The 17,203-nt window shown below is 48.1% G+C and overlaps 2 protein-coding genes across 7 annotated transcripts in view; both read right to left on the bottom strand.

Moving 5' to 3' along the window:
- The window catches only part of LOC133109931 (copine-9-like), an 89,901-nt gene extending 87,377 nt beyond the window's left edge, over positions 1 to 2,524 (bottom strand). Inside the window, exons 1-2 of one of the 2 annotated variants that reach the window (XM_061219693.1) lie at positions 2,448 to 2,524; positions 2,223 to 2,354 (exon numbers count right to left, since the gene is read on the bottom strand). In XM_061219693.1, the coding sequence (XP_061075677.1) occupies positions 2,223 to 2,299 (77 nt within the window). In that variant the 5' untranslated portion in view covers positions 2,300 to 2,354; positions 2,448 to 2,524. Of the gene's footprint in view, positions 1 to 2,222 lie in introns of both variants that reach the window. The other variant, XM_061219692.1, reaches the window with a different exon arrangement.
- Positions 2,525 to 3,352: 828 nt separating this feature from the next.
- mtmr14 (myotubularin related protein 14) overlaps positions 3,353 to 17,203 on the bottom strand; it is a 29,969-nt gene continuing 16,118 nt past the window's right edge. For 3 of the 5 annotated variants that reach the window (XM_061219493.1, XM_061219494.1, XM_061219496.1), the window contains 7 exons: positions 17,017 to 17,053; positions 16,577 to 16,647; positions 16,282 to 16,340; positions 13,081 to 13,210; positions 11,975 to 12,151; positions 10,363 to 10,518; positions 3,353 to 5,986 (listed from right to left, as the gene is read on the bottom strand). In XM_061219493.1, coding sequence (XP_061075477.1) covers positions 5,806 to 5,986; positions 10,363 to 10,518; positions 11,975 to 12,151; positions 13,081 to 13,210; positions 16,282 to 16,340; positions 16,577 to 16,647; positions 17,017 to 17,053 — 811 coding nt within the window. In that variant the 3' untranslated portion in view covers positions 3,353 to 5,805. The remainder of the gene's footprint in view (positions 5,987 to 10,362; positions 10,519 to 11,974; positions 12,152 to 13,080; positions 13,211 to 16,281; positions 16,341 to 16,576; positions 16,648 to 17,016; positions 17,054 to 17,203) is intronic. The other 2 variants (XM_061219495.1, XM_061219497.1) reach the window with 1 other exon arrangement.

Below are 17,203 nucleotides of genomic sequence, written 5' to 3'. Positions count from 1 at the left end.
AACACGATTCTTGCCGGGTCCCTACAGGACCAGCAAAAAGAATAATGTAAGAGAATGTAATATAATTAAAGAACTGCAGTGAAAGGTCTACTGAAAAGCACAGACACATCATAGTGAGAAGTAAATAACACTGGGAAATCAGAGAGGGAGAGACTCCAGCCAGCTATCCCCTCTCAGGCATACGCACACACACACTCCCCAAATGTGTTCTGAAAAACAACAAAGTGGTAGAGCAAATACGACCGAGGGACATCTTAACCCCATGCTGCGCAGAGCACATGTTCAGCAAGCATCCACAGAGATGCAAGGCAGATACGTAAGCAGGTTTTAATGAACTGCTTTTCAGTTATGTGTTGTCGAGCAGCTGCAAGAAGAGCAGAAAACAAGTAAACCGGATCATGAATTCTCCTTCACAGCAGTGGAGCCTTCATGCACGGCCCCAGACTAAGCGGAAGACTTGGCAAATCACCTTGAAGGGCGGAGTTTTGCAAAGTCAGCTTCAGCTGCACCCGACATTTCACGGCGGGCTATCAATTGCTTTTAGCAGCAGGATTAGAATTGGATAATTGCAAAGAACCAAAAAGCCCCATAATTAAAATACACATGATTACAGCAACATTGCTGGGTCATAGCCATTCCAAGTCTTCTCATTTTAAAAGTTTGTAAATGATTTCACCGGGAATTTCTGTTTCGTTCTTGCCTATGAAATAATCATATTCACGTGTGAGACAGAGTTCATAGAAAATTAATGAAATGAAAATTAAATCAGTGACTGTGTGTATGTTACTTTACGTGACTTATTTTTTTAGATGTATTCACAGTGTCTATGAAACAGCTCTTCGGATGACCTTGGCATGAGTGCTGTGAATTACAGGCCTATTTCCACTCTATTGTTCATCTCACTCATGGGTGTCTACTTGGCAGTCATTTTTTTTCTAATTAGGCCTACATGCCAAACAAATCAGTCAGTATATGTTTCTAGATGAATCATCAAATGAAAAAAAAAATGTTTTTATCCATTGTGTTTTTAATCAGAAAATTATATAAAACTGCAGCTGATGTGTTTATGGGAAATACATAGTCATGGGTAAATTCTAAATACTTTGTGTCATAGCACATACCTAATGATATGTACTCAAGTGAATGATCTGTATAGCTAGCATACTGAAGTTTACGGAAAACGTATGATTGACAATCAAATAAGGTGGGCCTTAATTACATGGGGGCTCTTAAGCCAGTGCAGGCTATTGAGGTGGATTGAATGACGAAGATATTCGTAAATTTTACCCAAATATATTGCTTCAACATCAATTAATACACTGTGCATTGGATAACCAAATACGATAAATTCCCATGTAAGACACGTCATGGTTCTGGACATTAAACACAGATTAACGGCACTCTGCTCACACTTTTTGCTATGATACTGAAAGCAATTTGTATGCGTTGGCAGCCGTGGCACTCAGGCTATTTTATTTATGTTTCAAAAGATGGAATTCTGTTCTTAATTTCCCCGACAAATGCAACATAACCAATGTGAAAGCGTGGCTTGAGTTTTCCTTCACTGATCATCCACAAAAACCGGTCGAATTCTAAACTTTTTGGAAGTATCAACACCTGGTATATCTGCGAAACAATAGTATACACCGGGTTTCTACAGAGAAAAATCAGTTTCGCCCACTCCTTCCTCTCCGCCTCCACTTCTCCCATATTTAAAACTGTTGCAAGAACCCGTGTTGCGCTCAATGCTTGCCTACCTGCCGCCCTATTTGGCAGCAATAGATAGAAGCTGTGAACGAGTGTGGACGAACTGCGCGTTATTGAAATGCATTCGCACAATTCTCACTCATATCAATTACAACGGTTAATGCAGCTTAATTATAAGCAAAGCGGTGCTGTGTGTAGCAAAGCGTGAAACCACGGTACTAGTCCCAAAAAATAAAGCATCAAGCATATAATAAAAAATCAGATACTTCACATAGCCGGATAAGATGTAACCTAATGCCGGACAAGATGGGCTACCCACGGAACTTGCATCTCATCTCGATTTTAAATCAGTCTGTGGACGTCGGTATTTCAATAAACCAGTGTACCAAGTTCGGAAATGATTCTTGAAAATGATTGTTTTACATTTCCAATCAGTATGCCGAACATTTTAAAACATAAAACGTGCGATATACAAACGAAAAACATGTGATTACACTGTAAACTCTCGTACATACCTGCAGGAAACTGTAACTTCAATCTTAGTTGCAGGTACGCTGGAGTGAAGCGGATCGAAGTCTCCAATAGACGCCATCCTCGGTCTTGTGTTAATCAGTTTGCTTTTAAATATTAACTTCAGACCACTTCGCCTGTATTACGTTTGTCCAAAAGGAAACGGAGACAAACTGAGAAACGGGAGATGAAGCCCGCGCGCCTTCTTGGGGTGAAAATCAAGTCAATACCTTTAGGGGAGGCCAGCCGCAACATCCGACACGTTCGTTCCATGAACAGTATCAAGGTTCGGTAGATGCCGTTTAATTCCGCGCAGGGAGTGTGAGAAGCGCGCACCTCTGTTGAGGGTGAACGGGAGTATCTTTCTTCCTCGCCAGCAGGTGGAGTCCGCGTTGCAGTTAGCAGAACTTTGATGGGGGTGCGCCCAATGCAAAACCCTTTGAAGACGCAAACGGCAGTTTGTGTTGACCTAACTGAGGAATATGCAAAGTTATCAGAGAAGGGCAAGCGCATAATTTGAAAACATTAAATTCAACAACGTAATCTTGACTTAAGACCTTTCTTTAGGCCATAGCCTACTCTGACCAGACCTTTTCGGCTACAGCAGTTTTTAATTCTCAAAATACTGGTTTGTAACCCTTGAACTGTAACAAATGGGTCATCCTTAGGCATGTTCCACATTTATTTATCATTTTATCATTTTAATATTGATGGATTGAAGTCCCACATCCAAGGACTTTTAGTCAGTCAGTAAACTATATGATAAATGATTCCACTAAAAATAGCTTAGACATTTAAACTGTAATAAATTATAGACTGGCAGGTAGGCCTAAATAATTGGAGTTAAATACTGAAAGTGCCACCTGCTCACTGAAACTAAATACGAAGTTCAACGACAGTAAATGGCAACAGAAGGTGCACAGGAGACAGTATGGTAAAAACGCAGTTTTCAACAACCTTAAGAGATTGGCTGTAACAAAAATGAGCTAGCACAATTTGTCATTACAAACATTGTGTTATAACAAAACCAAAACCAACGTTTTTGTTTCTGTATGAATATTTAGAGCAAAATACGGAATTTTGATTGACCACAACCCATTGCATTGTTGTATACAGCTTCAGTAATGAAAACGCATTTATGTTGTTTACTTTTTAACTTTTATTTTGAAATTTCATCTACAATCTTATCAAGCGTTCTCCACCAACAAACTACTTATCCCTGACAACAGTGAAGAGGAATTTCGATAAAGAATCAATAAAATTACCATACTTAAAAACCATTTACTGTACAAAGGAAAATAAACATGTCACACTTTATACATAACGTGAATGTAAGAACGATGAGTGCAACGCAGTTTTTCAGCATTAAGAGAAAAGAATCATAAAACATTCCATCTTAAAATGCCTTCTTTCATCATCTCGCCAAGCGCTTCTGAGTAATGCTTTTCATTTAATATATAAGCCTTTAAAAGTTTCATTTCAGCGGGGACAAAACATGCAAAATAATTATAAAAACATGACATCAGTAAGTGCTTTATGTCCCGTGTCTGTGACGAAACACTGGCAATGGTTAGGGCAACGTGCCCCGATGTGCACGCATAAACTGGGCTCCACTCGCATTTGCTACACTATTGCAGTGTCACACAGTATAACGAGGAAACCAGTCTTGCATGGAAAGATTTCCTTTTCCCAAAATGACCCGGTAACCACACGACCTTGAGCATACCCCGCTCCCGTTCTACTGCCCAGACACAAACGAAAGCGTGAGATGGTAAGACAACTAGCACTGGTTCTGATTAAATTAAGTGAGAGAGAGAAAACAATGCTTTCCCGAAGGTGAATTGAAAGCAGAATCGGATCTTTTGTCTTCACTCGCGGCCAGCAGATATATTGGGCTGCCGTTCTCATTCGAACGGACAGGGATGTGACAAAAGATAAAAATGACAAGAGCCAAATGTCCAAAACTGACTCATAAACTGTGGAAGCCAAAGAAGTCCGTTCTACTCAAATTCTACTTCATTATCCTGGCTGCAATGCACTGCACTGCCATGGGAGTTGTCCAATGTTCTCTTATGTACTTTGTTCAACTAATGTAAATGAAAAATATTGTGCACGTCAATATTGTGCAATGGGAGTGAATACAATCTTACTTGATAAACGATTTTAAAGAAAACTGCTTAATCAATGTTGTTCATCTAAAGACAATGTAAGAGACAACACGAGGCGAATTAAATAATTAACCCATGACTGAATCGTTTTAAAAACTCGTCTCACACCCAACCGTTTAAATTACAGGCAAGTTTCAAGATTAGGCCTCATGATGAATGTCTAAAACCTGAAGGAAATATAGACAGGAAAAAAATTAAATAAAATAAGGAAAAACTCGAAAAGAAACTTAAATTTCACTGTCGCTAAAAAAGGCACTGCAAATGGTGCAGAGGTATGAACAAGCCATCACAAACGTGACGTCACGAAAACTAAGCGTAGGCAGACTTCTTAATCGGGCGTCCGCGTAAATTCAGACGGCCTGGCTTCACCGTCCGCCTAAAGTCAGGCTTTAATCCTGAGTGCAGGGCAAAGAAAACCAACATCAAACAAGAGAAAATCATACAGGGAGAAGTGGTATTATGACAGGAATCATACTGCTTAAAAACCATTGACTGATGTCAGTACAGAATAAAAAATAAACATTTCAATAAGGCCGTTAGTGGCTGAAAGTACAAATAACTACAGATTAAAGAGGGTGAGACGTCGTGTGCTCAACCTGTGGCACCAACCTGCTATTACCGTTTCCACATATAAGGGCATATCACTGAGATTTGTCATGTTCAAACAGGGATTGACCAAACGTATAAAAGGTGACTGGATACAGGTTTGTGCTTGCTACAGTGAGGAAGCCCCCATTCCAGCTGTGCACCAAAGCCGTTCACATGTTTAATGCCGTTCGCCTACCTCAAGCTTACTGAACCGAGGATTGACGGTCAGAACACAGTTCTCCCTCCTTAAGCTCGGTCCTATTAGCAGCTTGTTTTCTTTTTGACCGAACTAAGGAGAGGTTCTGTGTTCTATATGAAGGAAGCCCATCAATTTGAAATATCAACAAAAAAAAAAGAAAAAAAAGAAAAGAAACATTGATCCTGTTGTTAGCGACCGAGCTGCTTCCTTTGCCTTGGTTTATTTCACTCTTGACAAATATCTTTATCTTATACAAACATGTGTGATTTTGTTCTAAACATGCCTTTCCCTTTTCAGGCCTTCAGGCTGACTGGCTGACTGACCCGCTCGCTCTCCCCACCGCTCCAGCACATACACACACACACTTCGGTTAAAAAAAAGTCAGACCAGCGTAAACATTAAACAAAAACATTGCCAGTACTACCGTCACATTTGGCATTAAAAAAAAACAGCTAGGAAACGGGGGCCCCTGGGTGATTGGCACTTTGTCGCAGAGCATTCGGGCGCAGGTACACCGCGGCTTCCGCTCAGTCCAGAAGGGGGCAGCGTGGGGAAGGCTCACACAGGGGGGGGGGGGGGCTGTGTGCAGGAAGTTCTGGGATGGAGGCCGCGGGGCGTGGGAAGGGGCGGCGGTCAGACGATGGAGTTGGTGCCGCGCAGGCCCACCCCGCGGGCGAACTGCTCCAGCAGGCCGGAGATGGCGCCGGAGGGGCTGGGCGCGGAGGACTTGAGCCCCACCGTGGAGCTGTAGGCCGCCAGGAACACCTCCCGCACCGCCTCCAGCCGCACCTGCCGCTCCAGAGGCCCGGACGCCCTGCAGGAGAGAGGGGGGGGGGGGGGGATGTGGTCAGGCACGCGGCTTTCGTCTGCTCCTCCACAGGCCCATCCTGACTCAGAGAAGCGGTCAGCACGGGAGCCAGAGTATGCCGCAGTGCCGTTACATCACGGAGCTTCATACAGCCTACGATCGTCAGACGGTCAGGAACGTGGAGCGGCCTGTAGCGTAGTGGTTAAGGTACCGACTGGGACCCGCAAGGTCGGTGGTTCAATCCCCAGTGTAGCCACAATAAGATCCGCACAGCCGTTGGGCCCTTGAGCGAGGCCCATAACCCTACATTGCTCCAGGGGAGGATTGTCTCCTGCTTAGTCTAATCAACTGTACGTCGCTCTGGATAGGAGCGTCTGCCAAATGCCATTAATGTAATGTAATGAATCTCTCAAACATTGAAATAAATACTCTTGCTTGGATTCTTTCCCAGTCCCCAATGAGGGAACATTTTCATTAAAAGGCTTACTATGCAGGATTTATTTCCTTGCATCCCTCTTGTGTTTAAGTAGTCACTTTCCACACAAGCCATTTACCTAGCCATTTAATTGACATTACTCGTGTTTGTATTCAGTTAGTAGCTATACTTAGAAAAGTTACTGCAATCGCCTTTTAAAAGTAGCTCATTCATGCCAGTCAAGCAGTCACTCAAGTCTAGGCTCAACTGATATTTCCAATAGCAAAAATTCCCACTTCACGGTCAGATGCAGCAAAGTTTTGGTACAGCCACAGCTTTAGCTCAGTGGGTTTGGAACAGATATTTTGCTCCGGCTCGCTTCGTCAGGCAGGTTCGTACTGTACTGCAGACTGCCAGAATAAAACATGCAGTTATAGCTGCATTCATAGCAGTCAGACAGTCAAAAGTATTCCAAAATGCTCAAAATGTGCACAAACGTTAGGGGGTAGGCATGGATTAGTCAAATGTTAGTGCCGATTGAATGGACCAATGCTAGCCACTGCTAGCACAACACCAGTGGATTTCAGTCTCCTCTAGCCTGCCTGGCAGGAAGTATTGCGAAATTGTAAGCATACTCACGAACACATCAATTCATTGTCACTCTTATTTTTATCAGACCACTCAAGCTTCTGAAAGTCGGGGAGTCTTTTTGATTTAGACATGAGCTCCCCCACCCAGGAGAGGAAATACGGCAGTAGAATCTCCCAAAAATTATAGTGCAGCGGGGCCCAGCTATCACGGCCTTCCAGCTGATGTACAAAACTGAATTTAGTTAGCTGGCTAATAACGGTAGCTACTTAATGCAACCAAACACTGGCCAGCCAGTTGCTTAACAGTTAGCCACCAAGGCTAATCTCTCACAAACCCAGCTCACCACAGCCAATCCATACACATCTCCTCCCCTTCCTCAGGGTATTGGACACGTGCTGTTCAGCTACAGCACAGAAAGAAAAAAAGGGCCAAGCCCAACAGTTTTTGGAATAACAAATCCAAGTAGACAAGCAAGGAATTGGACCGAAGTGAACACACACAGGTTGCCAATCATGGACATAACTGAGCATGTTTGATTTAGAATATGCGTAGTATGCCTTTAAATTATCCCCCTGTATTTGGACCCACTAAGGCATTTTTACTGGCAGACAAATTTAACCTACTACAGGAGAGAAATGAATGTCAATTAGCACACCGATTGACTATTTATTACAAGTGCACCTTGAAACGACGTCAAAGGCTAATTCAGGTAGTTCATACGTTACTGCCAGAGAGCTAAGTGACACCGCTGGCCTCATTTAGAGATTTCAGATAATGTCTAATCAGGCACAGATGTTTTATTCTGGGTTGGTTTCTTCAGTTCTTCCTTCATCTTGGTGGCTCGGGTACCCCTTTGATGATTCACCACATGTCTGTTCCCATCCTTTAGTCTTTACCACTGGCTGTCCCAGCCTGTGCTTAACATGAGACACGAGGTAGAGATGAACGTTTGGCCCAAGAGCATCAATCATGGGATGTCACCGTGAAAGGGCAATGCTAGCGCGTGACAATCACAACAAGCTACAAAGCAGCTTTCATTGGGTTTTTTTTTTTGGTTGTTTTGGGGGTGCGGGGGGGGGGGGGGGGGTCTTATCCCTCGAGTTCTGAGCGCTAAATGGAATCTGGTGTGCGCTCAGTGAAAGAGTCCAGATCCATTTGAATGTTAAAGGGAACACCTGCCCCGAAATGGCAGGTGAGCCAGACTAAATTGGCCGTCGCGAGCGACTTTTACCCGCGCTTGGCGGACGGGCGGGCAGGTGCCGGCTTGGAGAACCTGCGAAACGTTGGCTGTATCACCTGAGAACGTTAAAGCGCTTTTACATTTAAAAACAATAGAGACTGTGAAAGTTGCGCAGATGGAGCGCGCCCGGGGCCTCAGGGGCCAGTGTGAGCGCGTGCGGGGCCTCAGGGGCCAGTGTGAGCGCGTGCGGGGCCTCAGGGGCCAGTGTGAGCGCGCGCGGGGCCTCAGGGGCCAGTGTGAGCGCGCGCGGGGCCTCAGGGGCCAGTGTGAGCGCGTGCGGGGCCTCAGGGGCCAGTGTGAGCGCGTGCGGGGCCTCAGGGGCCAGTGTGAGCGCGTGCGGGGCCTCAGGGGCCAGTGTGAGCGCGTGCGGGGCCTCAGGGGCCAGTGTGAGCGCGTGCGGGGCCTCAGGGGCCAGTGTGAGCGCGTGCGGGGAAAGTGACTGCATGCGGCCGGCCCTCTCGCTCCTCTCTCCTCTCTCCTCTCTCCTCTCTCCTCTCTCCTCTCTCCTCTCTCCTCTCCACTTCCTCCAATAAAGATGGATGGCCATTATTTGTGCGAGCCGGCTCCTTGTATTGTTCTCCCGGCACACTCCATTTGGCAGCGTGATGAAGCAGAAATGGAAATCCTTCAAGTCTACTGAGAGAGGAGGTCAGAGAGAGAGAGAGAGAGAGAGAGAGAGAGAGAGAGAGAGAGAGGGGGGGAGAGAGGGGGATAGGGGGAGAGAGAGGGGGATAGGGGGAGAGAGAGAGGGATATAGGGAGCGAGAGGAGAGAGCAAGAGAGAGGTGGAGAGAGGGAGCGAGAGGGGGGAGAGAAAGAGGGGGAGAGGGGGGAGAAGAGGAGAGAGAGAGCAAGAGAGAGGGAGCAAGAGGGAGGGAGCAAGAGGGAGCGAGCGAGAGGGGGAGAGAGGGAGGGAAAGGAAGGGAGATAGATGGAGAGAGGGAGGGGGGAGAGGGAGAGAGCGAGAAAGGAAGAGGGAGAGAGAAGATGGAGAGAGCGAGGGAAGGAGAGGGAGATTGAAAAGAAAGGGAGAAACGGAAAATGAGAAAGGCAAGAGATTAGATGAGACAGAGCAAGAGAGAAAAATAGTGAGGACAGTGGGGAAATGACAGCATGAAAGAGTGAGAGAAACAGAGAGCAAATCGCACACAATGAGACCGTCAGAGAGTCAAGGGCAATGAGGCCGTCAGTCAGACGCAATGAGACCAGAGAGTCAGAGACAATGAGACTGTCAGAGTCAGAGACAATGAGACCGTCAGAGACAATGAGACCAACCGAGAGTCAGAGACAATGAGACCGTTAGAGAGTCAGAGACAATGAGACCGTCAGAGAGTCAGACACAATGAGACCGTCAGAGAGTCAGACACAATGAGACCGTTAGAGAGTCAGACACAATGAGACCGTTAGAGAGTCAGACACAATGAGACCGTTAGAGAGTCAGACACAATGAGACCGTTAGAGAGTCAGACAGAAACGGAGAGCATGAGACAGAGCAGAGGATAGAGAGGGAGGAAGATAATTTTTGTGGTTCTGTGCAACCCTCCTCCATCTCTCTGTGGACAGGCTGATAAAGCAGCGAATGCTAAAACACTCCAATCGCTCCCTTAGCCAACCTGCACGTGTCCCTGCCCATTACCGCCAGGCCTCAGCCCGGGGGAACGGGCTGCTCAGACCATCACTTCACCCCTAAACCCACACGAACGCCAACGCCAGCGGGTTCACAAGCAAATGAACGGACAGACGGACGGACGGACGGAGGCTTCGGTACGGACAGGCACCCACACATCGCCTCAGAGGTGGACTAACCCCGCCCGCATCCTCCACGAGCCATCCCTACACTCACTGTCAATCACGATGACATCACATCAGAGAAAAGCATTATGACGCAACAACCGCCAACGACACTTTACCGTCCTCTGCACTCCTCAGCCGATTATAATGACGCTAACGCTAACAGTGAAGAGGGGAGTCCGCCATGAAACCCCAATGCGTACCCCAACCTGGGTGCTATCCAGCTGCAATTTTGCACAAGCATGCTCACCACTCAAAACTGCAGTCACACACATACGCTCCACACGCACACACACCGCACCTCTCTCTCCAAACGCCCCCCCCCCCCACACAGCCCCGCACTCACATGTGGGCGGCAGGTCCCTCGTCCTGGAAGCTGGGCAGGGGCGAGTCAGCGGGGGGCGGGGCGGGGTCGTGGATGCTGCCGCAGCCCGAAACGATCTGCCAGCTGCCGTACTCCGTGGACATGGAGGAGCCAGACCGCGCATACTCCCCCACCGACCTGCAGGGCGGCGAGAGAGAGGGGGAGGGAGAGAGAGAGAGGGAGAGGGAGAGAGAGGGAGAGAGAGGGAGAGAGGGAGAGAGAGAGACAGAGAGAGGGAGAGAGGGAGAGAGGGAGAGAGGGAGAGAGGGAGAGGGAGAGAGAGACAGGGAGAGAGGGAGAGAGAGAGGGAGAGAGAGAGGTATGGGGAGAGAGGGAGAGGGAGAGAGGGAGAGAGGGAGTGAGAGGGAGCAACAGAGAGAGAGAGAAAGGCGGGGAGAGAAAAGAATAGAGAGACAGAGCAAGAGATAGAAAGCGAGAGAGAGAGAACATGGAGGGGTGAGGCAGGGGTGGGGGTGAGAGGGAGAGGGCAGAAGCAGGGTTTGGTGTTGATGTTGCGGGGGACTGACCAACACTGCTACAGAAAGGCTTCAGAGGCTCCAATCAGGAAGGGACAGGCTACTGCAGCCTTTCTGCGCTTTTACTTACAAAGGTATTTTAGTTAAGTTTTGTTGCAATCCCAATATCGTATTTTAGTTGGCATGGCATGCAATGTTCTCCTTGTGAGGTCAACTCTGGCACGCTGTTGTGTGAAAACCAACAAAGCAGTCAGTGTTGGAGATCGCAAGGTCCCCAATTTCCCAGAACAAATACAAAATGAGAAGGTTAAGGTTGGTCAAGAAGGGCATATTTCAGAATTACACATCATACCCCAAGCTCTCCACTCACTTTAAAAAGGTGCGTGCACACACACATGCTCACACACATGCTCACACACACACACACACACACACACACACACACACACACACACACACACTCACAAACCAGCAGTCATGCGTGATTAATGCGCAAATCTCAAGACAGACCAGGCCACCCCCTTCACAGGCCAACCGCACAGCGAGATCAACCTCAGCACTGACCACAGACCCACCTCAGCACTGACCTCAGACCCACCTCAGCACTGACCACAGACCCACCTCAGCACTGACCACAGACCCACCTCAGCACTGACCTCAGGCCCACCTCAGCACTGACCACAGACCCACCTCAGCACTGACCACAGACCCACCTCAGCACTGACCAGACCCACCTCAGCACTGACCAGACCCACCTCAGCACTGACCAGACCGATCTCAGCACTGACCAGACCGATCGCTCCAAACAGCGAGAGCAGCAGCAGGCCAACGCAGAACAGGCAGCGCACGACACAGACTGAATGCCCGAGGGCAAAGCCTCCTGGGACACAACCCCCCCACTCCCTCCCCTCCCCTGTGAGAGCTGGCCCTCCCACCACGTGCGGCAGATGGTCTGAGCAGCCCACCCCAAAACCCCCCCCGTCTCAAACCCCCCTCTCCCCCCAGAACCACGGCCCAAGAGCCGGAGCAGTGCAGCCCCACGGAACGCACACTGCCATTCGCTGACGGACGGACGGACAGACGGACGCAGAGTGTCAGAGCTGTAAAGGACGGCTTACCCTCGGCCCGGCACAGCCAGCGGGCTGCTGCCCGTGCGGGAGAAGCCCTGCTCTGATTGGTTGGAGGAGGAGGAGCTGGAGGACTTGGCGTCGGTGAGGGGGTGGAGCAGGCGCTCCTCAGTGGGCGGGGCCTTGTTCCACACCACCATCTGCGGAGAGGACGTCCTGGCCTTCCTCCTGCACGCAAACACACACACGCACACACATCAACGCAGAGGCACACACATCAACACAGACGCACACACACACACACACACACACATATCAACGCAGACGCGCACACACACACACACACACGCATCAACGCAGACGGACACACATCAACGCAGAGGCACACACATCAACGCAGAGGCACACACATCAACGCAGAGGCACACACATCAACGCAGAGGCACACACATCAACGCAGAGGCACACACATCAACGCAGACGCACACACATCAACGCAGAGGCACACACACATGCGCATCCACGCACGCATCAACGTGTACAAGCAATACGTCATCAAGCACATGTATCCACCCATAGACACACACACACACACACACACACAACACTGTGAATGGGCTCATACACAGTTCATCTGCCTTCTCAGTACCCTAGCCTCCTTCACATTTCACCCTTACTGTTCAGTGCACATACTGGTACACATGGAGAAGTATGCTCGACAGCAGTGAGTGTGCGTGTGCGTTCTCTCACCAGGGCCCTGATGCTGAGTGTATGTGTGGTGAGTGTGTGTGTGTGTGTGTGTGTGTGTGTGGTGAGTGTGTGTGTGTGTGGTGAGTGTGAGTGTGTGTGGTGAGTGTGAGTGTGTGTGGTGAGTGTGTGTGTGTGTGTGTGTGTGTGTGCGTGTGTGCGTGTGTGTGGTGAGTGTGCGTGTGTGTGGTGAGTGTGAGTGTGTGTGGTGAGTGTGTGTGTGTGTGGTGAGTGTGAGTGTGTGTGGTGAGTGTGTGTGGTGAGTGTGAGTGTGTGTGGTGAGTGAGTGAGTGAGTGAGTGAGTGAGTGAGTGAGTGAGTGAGTGAGTGAGTGAGTGAGTGAGTGAGTGAGTGAGTGAGTGAGTGAGTGTGTGTATATGCGTGAGTGCGTGAGAGAGAGTGTTCTCTCACCAGGGCCCCTGCAGGCTGCAGGACAGTGGATCCGTGGCCTCGCTGCTGAAGCTGCAGGCTGCGACCGCGTCCTCCGTGATCAGGGAGAAGTCGCTGCTCAGGCTGGTCACGCTGCCTCTGTGAATGGGCTCTGCGCAAAAAAAGGTTCATTCCTCCTCAATCACAAACCGCCATCAATCACCAGCCAAGAGCACCAGCGCCCTTTCATCACCTTTACCCTGCCTGAGGGAAAACAGGTGCAAACTAGCTTGGCTATTAAAACGGATTATTGTGCTCCATGCCTGCCAACCAAATGACATTACATTACACTTATCAGAGCAACTTCCAACTTACTAAAGCATTTAAGCCTAAAACGGATAAAGAAATGCAAGTTGTACAACCACATAAAAAGTACTGCCTCTGTCAGAGTGTGCAGAGTGCCAGAGCCGACTGTGGGATTTTGGTGGCCCTAAACACGATCAAGCCGGGGGAAACGCACTGGAAAAGCCATTCACATCCTGTCAAGACGGCACAATTAAAATGTCTCGCACAAATACAAGAACATTTAAAACCCGAATTGTGTGCCTGGATGGTTGTGACTGTATAGAGCCTTTTAACAGCTGCAAAGCAAATAAACGTCAACGTCCATATACTTGGGCTGCCAATAGACCTGAATGTGGATGTCGCTGAGAGGGAGGGGGGCGGGGGGGGAGCTCTGCCGGAATATCAGAAATAGTTCGCTCTTCATCACCCCCCCCCCCCCCCCCCCCCGCCAAGCCTCCAAAACCCCGATTACCCACAACCCTCCAGGCTTCCGGGCTCCCGCCACAGCACACAGGCCCAACCACCACACGCTTCACTATGACACACAGCCCCCAAAGAGGACTCTCCATCCATCGACCAAGACACCTGGCGATTCCTTTAACCCTTTGAAGTGCAGGTTTTTTGGAATGTTTTTATTTTTTATGTCAATCACCAGTAGTTCGGTTAAGAACGTTGTAATCACATATTTGTGATCTATCACCTTAAAGGGTTCAGCACTAACTCTTCCCCGAGCTGTGCTGGATAAGCGCTGAAGCGGGGTATCTGGACACTGACGCGCAGAGCGATGAGAAGGGCAGGCCCTGGCGGTCACAGCCGGAGGAGCCCCCCCCCGCGCGCTCTCAGGAAGAGCGGCCGGCTTTAAAGCCGCGCCGCAGCGTTTCAAAGGCCGCGCCACTGCCTTTCATTCCCGGCCCCGATCGCGCGGCGGAGACCGGGACAGATGGCCGGCCCGCAGACGCGCACAACTCGGGCTTCAGAGAGGAGCGGGAGCTTCTCTGGGGAGGTTTCCCTTGGCGATGTGTGCGGAGCTGAGCTGGCAGCCGAATTACACACACCGACACCGCAGCGGGGAAACGGACGTGTGTGTGTGCGTGTGTGTGCGTGTGTGTGTGTGCGCGTGTGTGTGTGTGTGTATGTGTGTGTGTGTGTACGCGTGTGTGTGTACGCGTGTGTGTGTGACTCCATTCTGCCTGCCGTGCTGCCAGCACCACCCACTGCACACGGAGCAGCAGGACAGGAGACAGGACAGGAGACAGGACAGGAGACAGGAGACGGGACAGGAGACGGGACAGGAGACGGGACAGGAGACGGGACAGGAGACGGGACAGGAGACGGGACAGGAGACGGGACAGGAGACGGGACAGGAGACGGGACAGGAGACGGGACAGGAGACAGGACAGAAGCTCTCCCGACGGCCGTGCTGATGAGGGCCAGATGACGGAGGAGTGATGGTGGTGATAATGGCGCCGCTGACAGTGATAATGCTGATGACAGCAGTAATGATGGCCATGACATTGACAAGAGTATAATCATTACGCAGGGGCTGAGCGTTGGTAATGGTGACATCTGTGCCGACAGCAACAGTAAAGACCGGCTACATTTACATGCGCACGATTATCGGGAGGAAACATTCTAAACCAATACTCCTTGCAATAAATGTCTCAAATGAGCTATTGTTTTTTCGGAATAACTTGATTTCCAAGTTTAAATGGATTCTCTTATTATCTCTCACTCACAACAATGTTGTGCAGCCCTGCCATCTAGGTGATTAATACAACTATAAAACTAAATAGAACCTAAAACAAAACATAAAACAAAAGTAAACAGTGACAGGACATCAGCTTTAGGAAAATAATATGAATATGAATCTACACAGAATACATAAAATAACAATAAATGTGCCATGACTGCAAGCTACCACCCAACTTAATGAAAGGTTCTTGTTTGTAGCACTGGAATAGTGGCTATACTCTGTGCTTCAAGCAGAAGTACTCTACAGTTTTAGGAGCAATAACTCAAGCTGAGAGACTAAACTATTGTTATGAGCCCCTATTGTATTCCAACCAATAGACAAAGCCTTATTTGTTTTGACATCAAATTTTGAAGGCTTTACAGCAGAAGATTTAAAGAGCGGTTTTGTAGATAACCGCGTCCTAGATGATGGAGAATCTGAGCCTGATGTCTCCGTTGAGTTTGAGGAGTCAGATTGAGGAGACAGGAAAGTGCTGAAGATGACGAAGAAAACAGGTCAGCCAATTTCAACCACGTGAACGTTCAGCCAGTTCTCGAGGGTAGCGGTCCCACTAATATCATCCCACAAAGAACTTACTTTTAATGTAATGGTTTGCAAATACAAACCGACAACCTAAAACCAGTCTTTAGCGAGATAAAAAACTAGCTTCTGTACCGATATCTGCTAAGAAGTGGTGGTATGCAATAAGTTAAGAAGTGAGGCCCAGCCAAAATCAAACGTTGACAGGCAGGAAAGAATACCGGTGCTGAAAATAACTCAAGGTTCTCCAAAGAGAATGAGTGACCTTTTTTAAACAAACAGTTAATTGGTTTTTACCATCATAGGGGCATGTTACCATGGTTACTCGGTTAATCAATTACCAGCACAGCCGTAATGTGATGGTGAGGGAGATAATGATGGTGACGGTGATGAAGGCATTGACAGTAGGTATGGATTTATTTCGCTAGAAGTGGGCATCATTACAGGCACAGGCTGGGATAACCGATTGTCAGTCAACATGAACATAAACTCATGTGTGATTTCATCTAAGCCTCCAGAATGGACAACTCAACTGACCAACCTGAGGGCTTCAAAGGTTTCTCTGAAAAGAAGAGCACAACCACAGCAGTGGTGCATTCTGGGAATTAAAGGGTAGCTGAACTTACTCATAAGACAGAGGTCCTCGACTGTGAATTGGCAGTCTTTGAACTGGGAGTTCTTCCGTCTGTGTGTCAGGTGGGGAAATGGGGGGGAACAGAGTGAATGTTACTCCACAGCATCGGCGAAAACCCATTATTGTTAAGGATTGTGCAACCTGTAACCTAAGCCCAAGAATTACACAAAAGAACTGCTGTCATAGGAGAAAAATTCAAAGAAGTGAAATGACAGAACGTTCCAGAGAGCTTGTGTGCTTTAATGTGCGGACATACGCCCCCATCGGGGAGAGCCACAGGTACTCACCGCTGCCTCTTCACAGACGAGAAGTTCTCAGAGACTATGTGCTTCAAAAAATTGAAGCAAAAAAAGAAAATCTGCCACGCAGAAAGGACAGCAGGGAGGAATTGGAAGAGGAACAGAATGGGGGAGATCATTTAGTGAACACTGCCCCCTAGCCATTGAAAACATAACTGCACCTGAAGGGAAACCCCAATACAGTAGCAGCTTAAAAATAGTCACTGTGGAATCGGAACAGAAATGCTACAAAATACTACAAAAACCAAAATAGAAATTCAAGGAGTAAAATGACTGCATTTCTATTCTATATTGTCAGTTATCTATCAAGCAATTAAACTACTCATAATCTGGTCGACACAGCAGTTTGTAAACAGGGTTTGGGGGATACTACATGGGTGAATTAGAGGATTGTGTTTTAAATGAGGCAAAGGAGAGTTGTCGCTTACCTCCTCTCCTTTACTTAGTCTATCTGGCAGCATATGTCTGTGGGGCAAGAAATGAATCAGTAACACTACAGAAAGGGATCATCTGAATCCTAAAATCTGAACCCTCAAATCTAAACCCCAACATCTGAACCCTAACCCTCTGCAAAATAATCAATCCTCAATTACATATGAATTATGCATTCTCAAA

Source organism: Conger conger, chromosome 14 (genome assembly GCF_963514075.1).
Source record: "Conger conger chromosome 14, fConCon1.1, whole genome shotgun sequence".
Classification (NCBI taxonomy): domain Eukaryota; kingdom Metazoa; phylum Chordata; class Actinopteri; order Anguilliformes; family Congridae; genus Conger; species Conger conger.
Note: the sequence above shows the minus strand (reverse complement) of the source record. Positions and strands in the feature narration are given on the sequence as shown.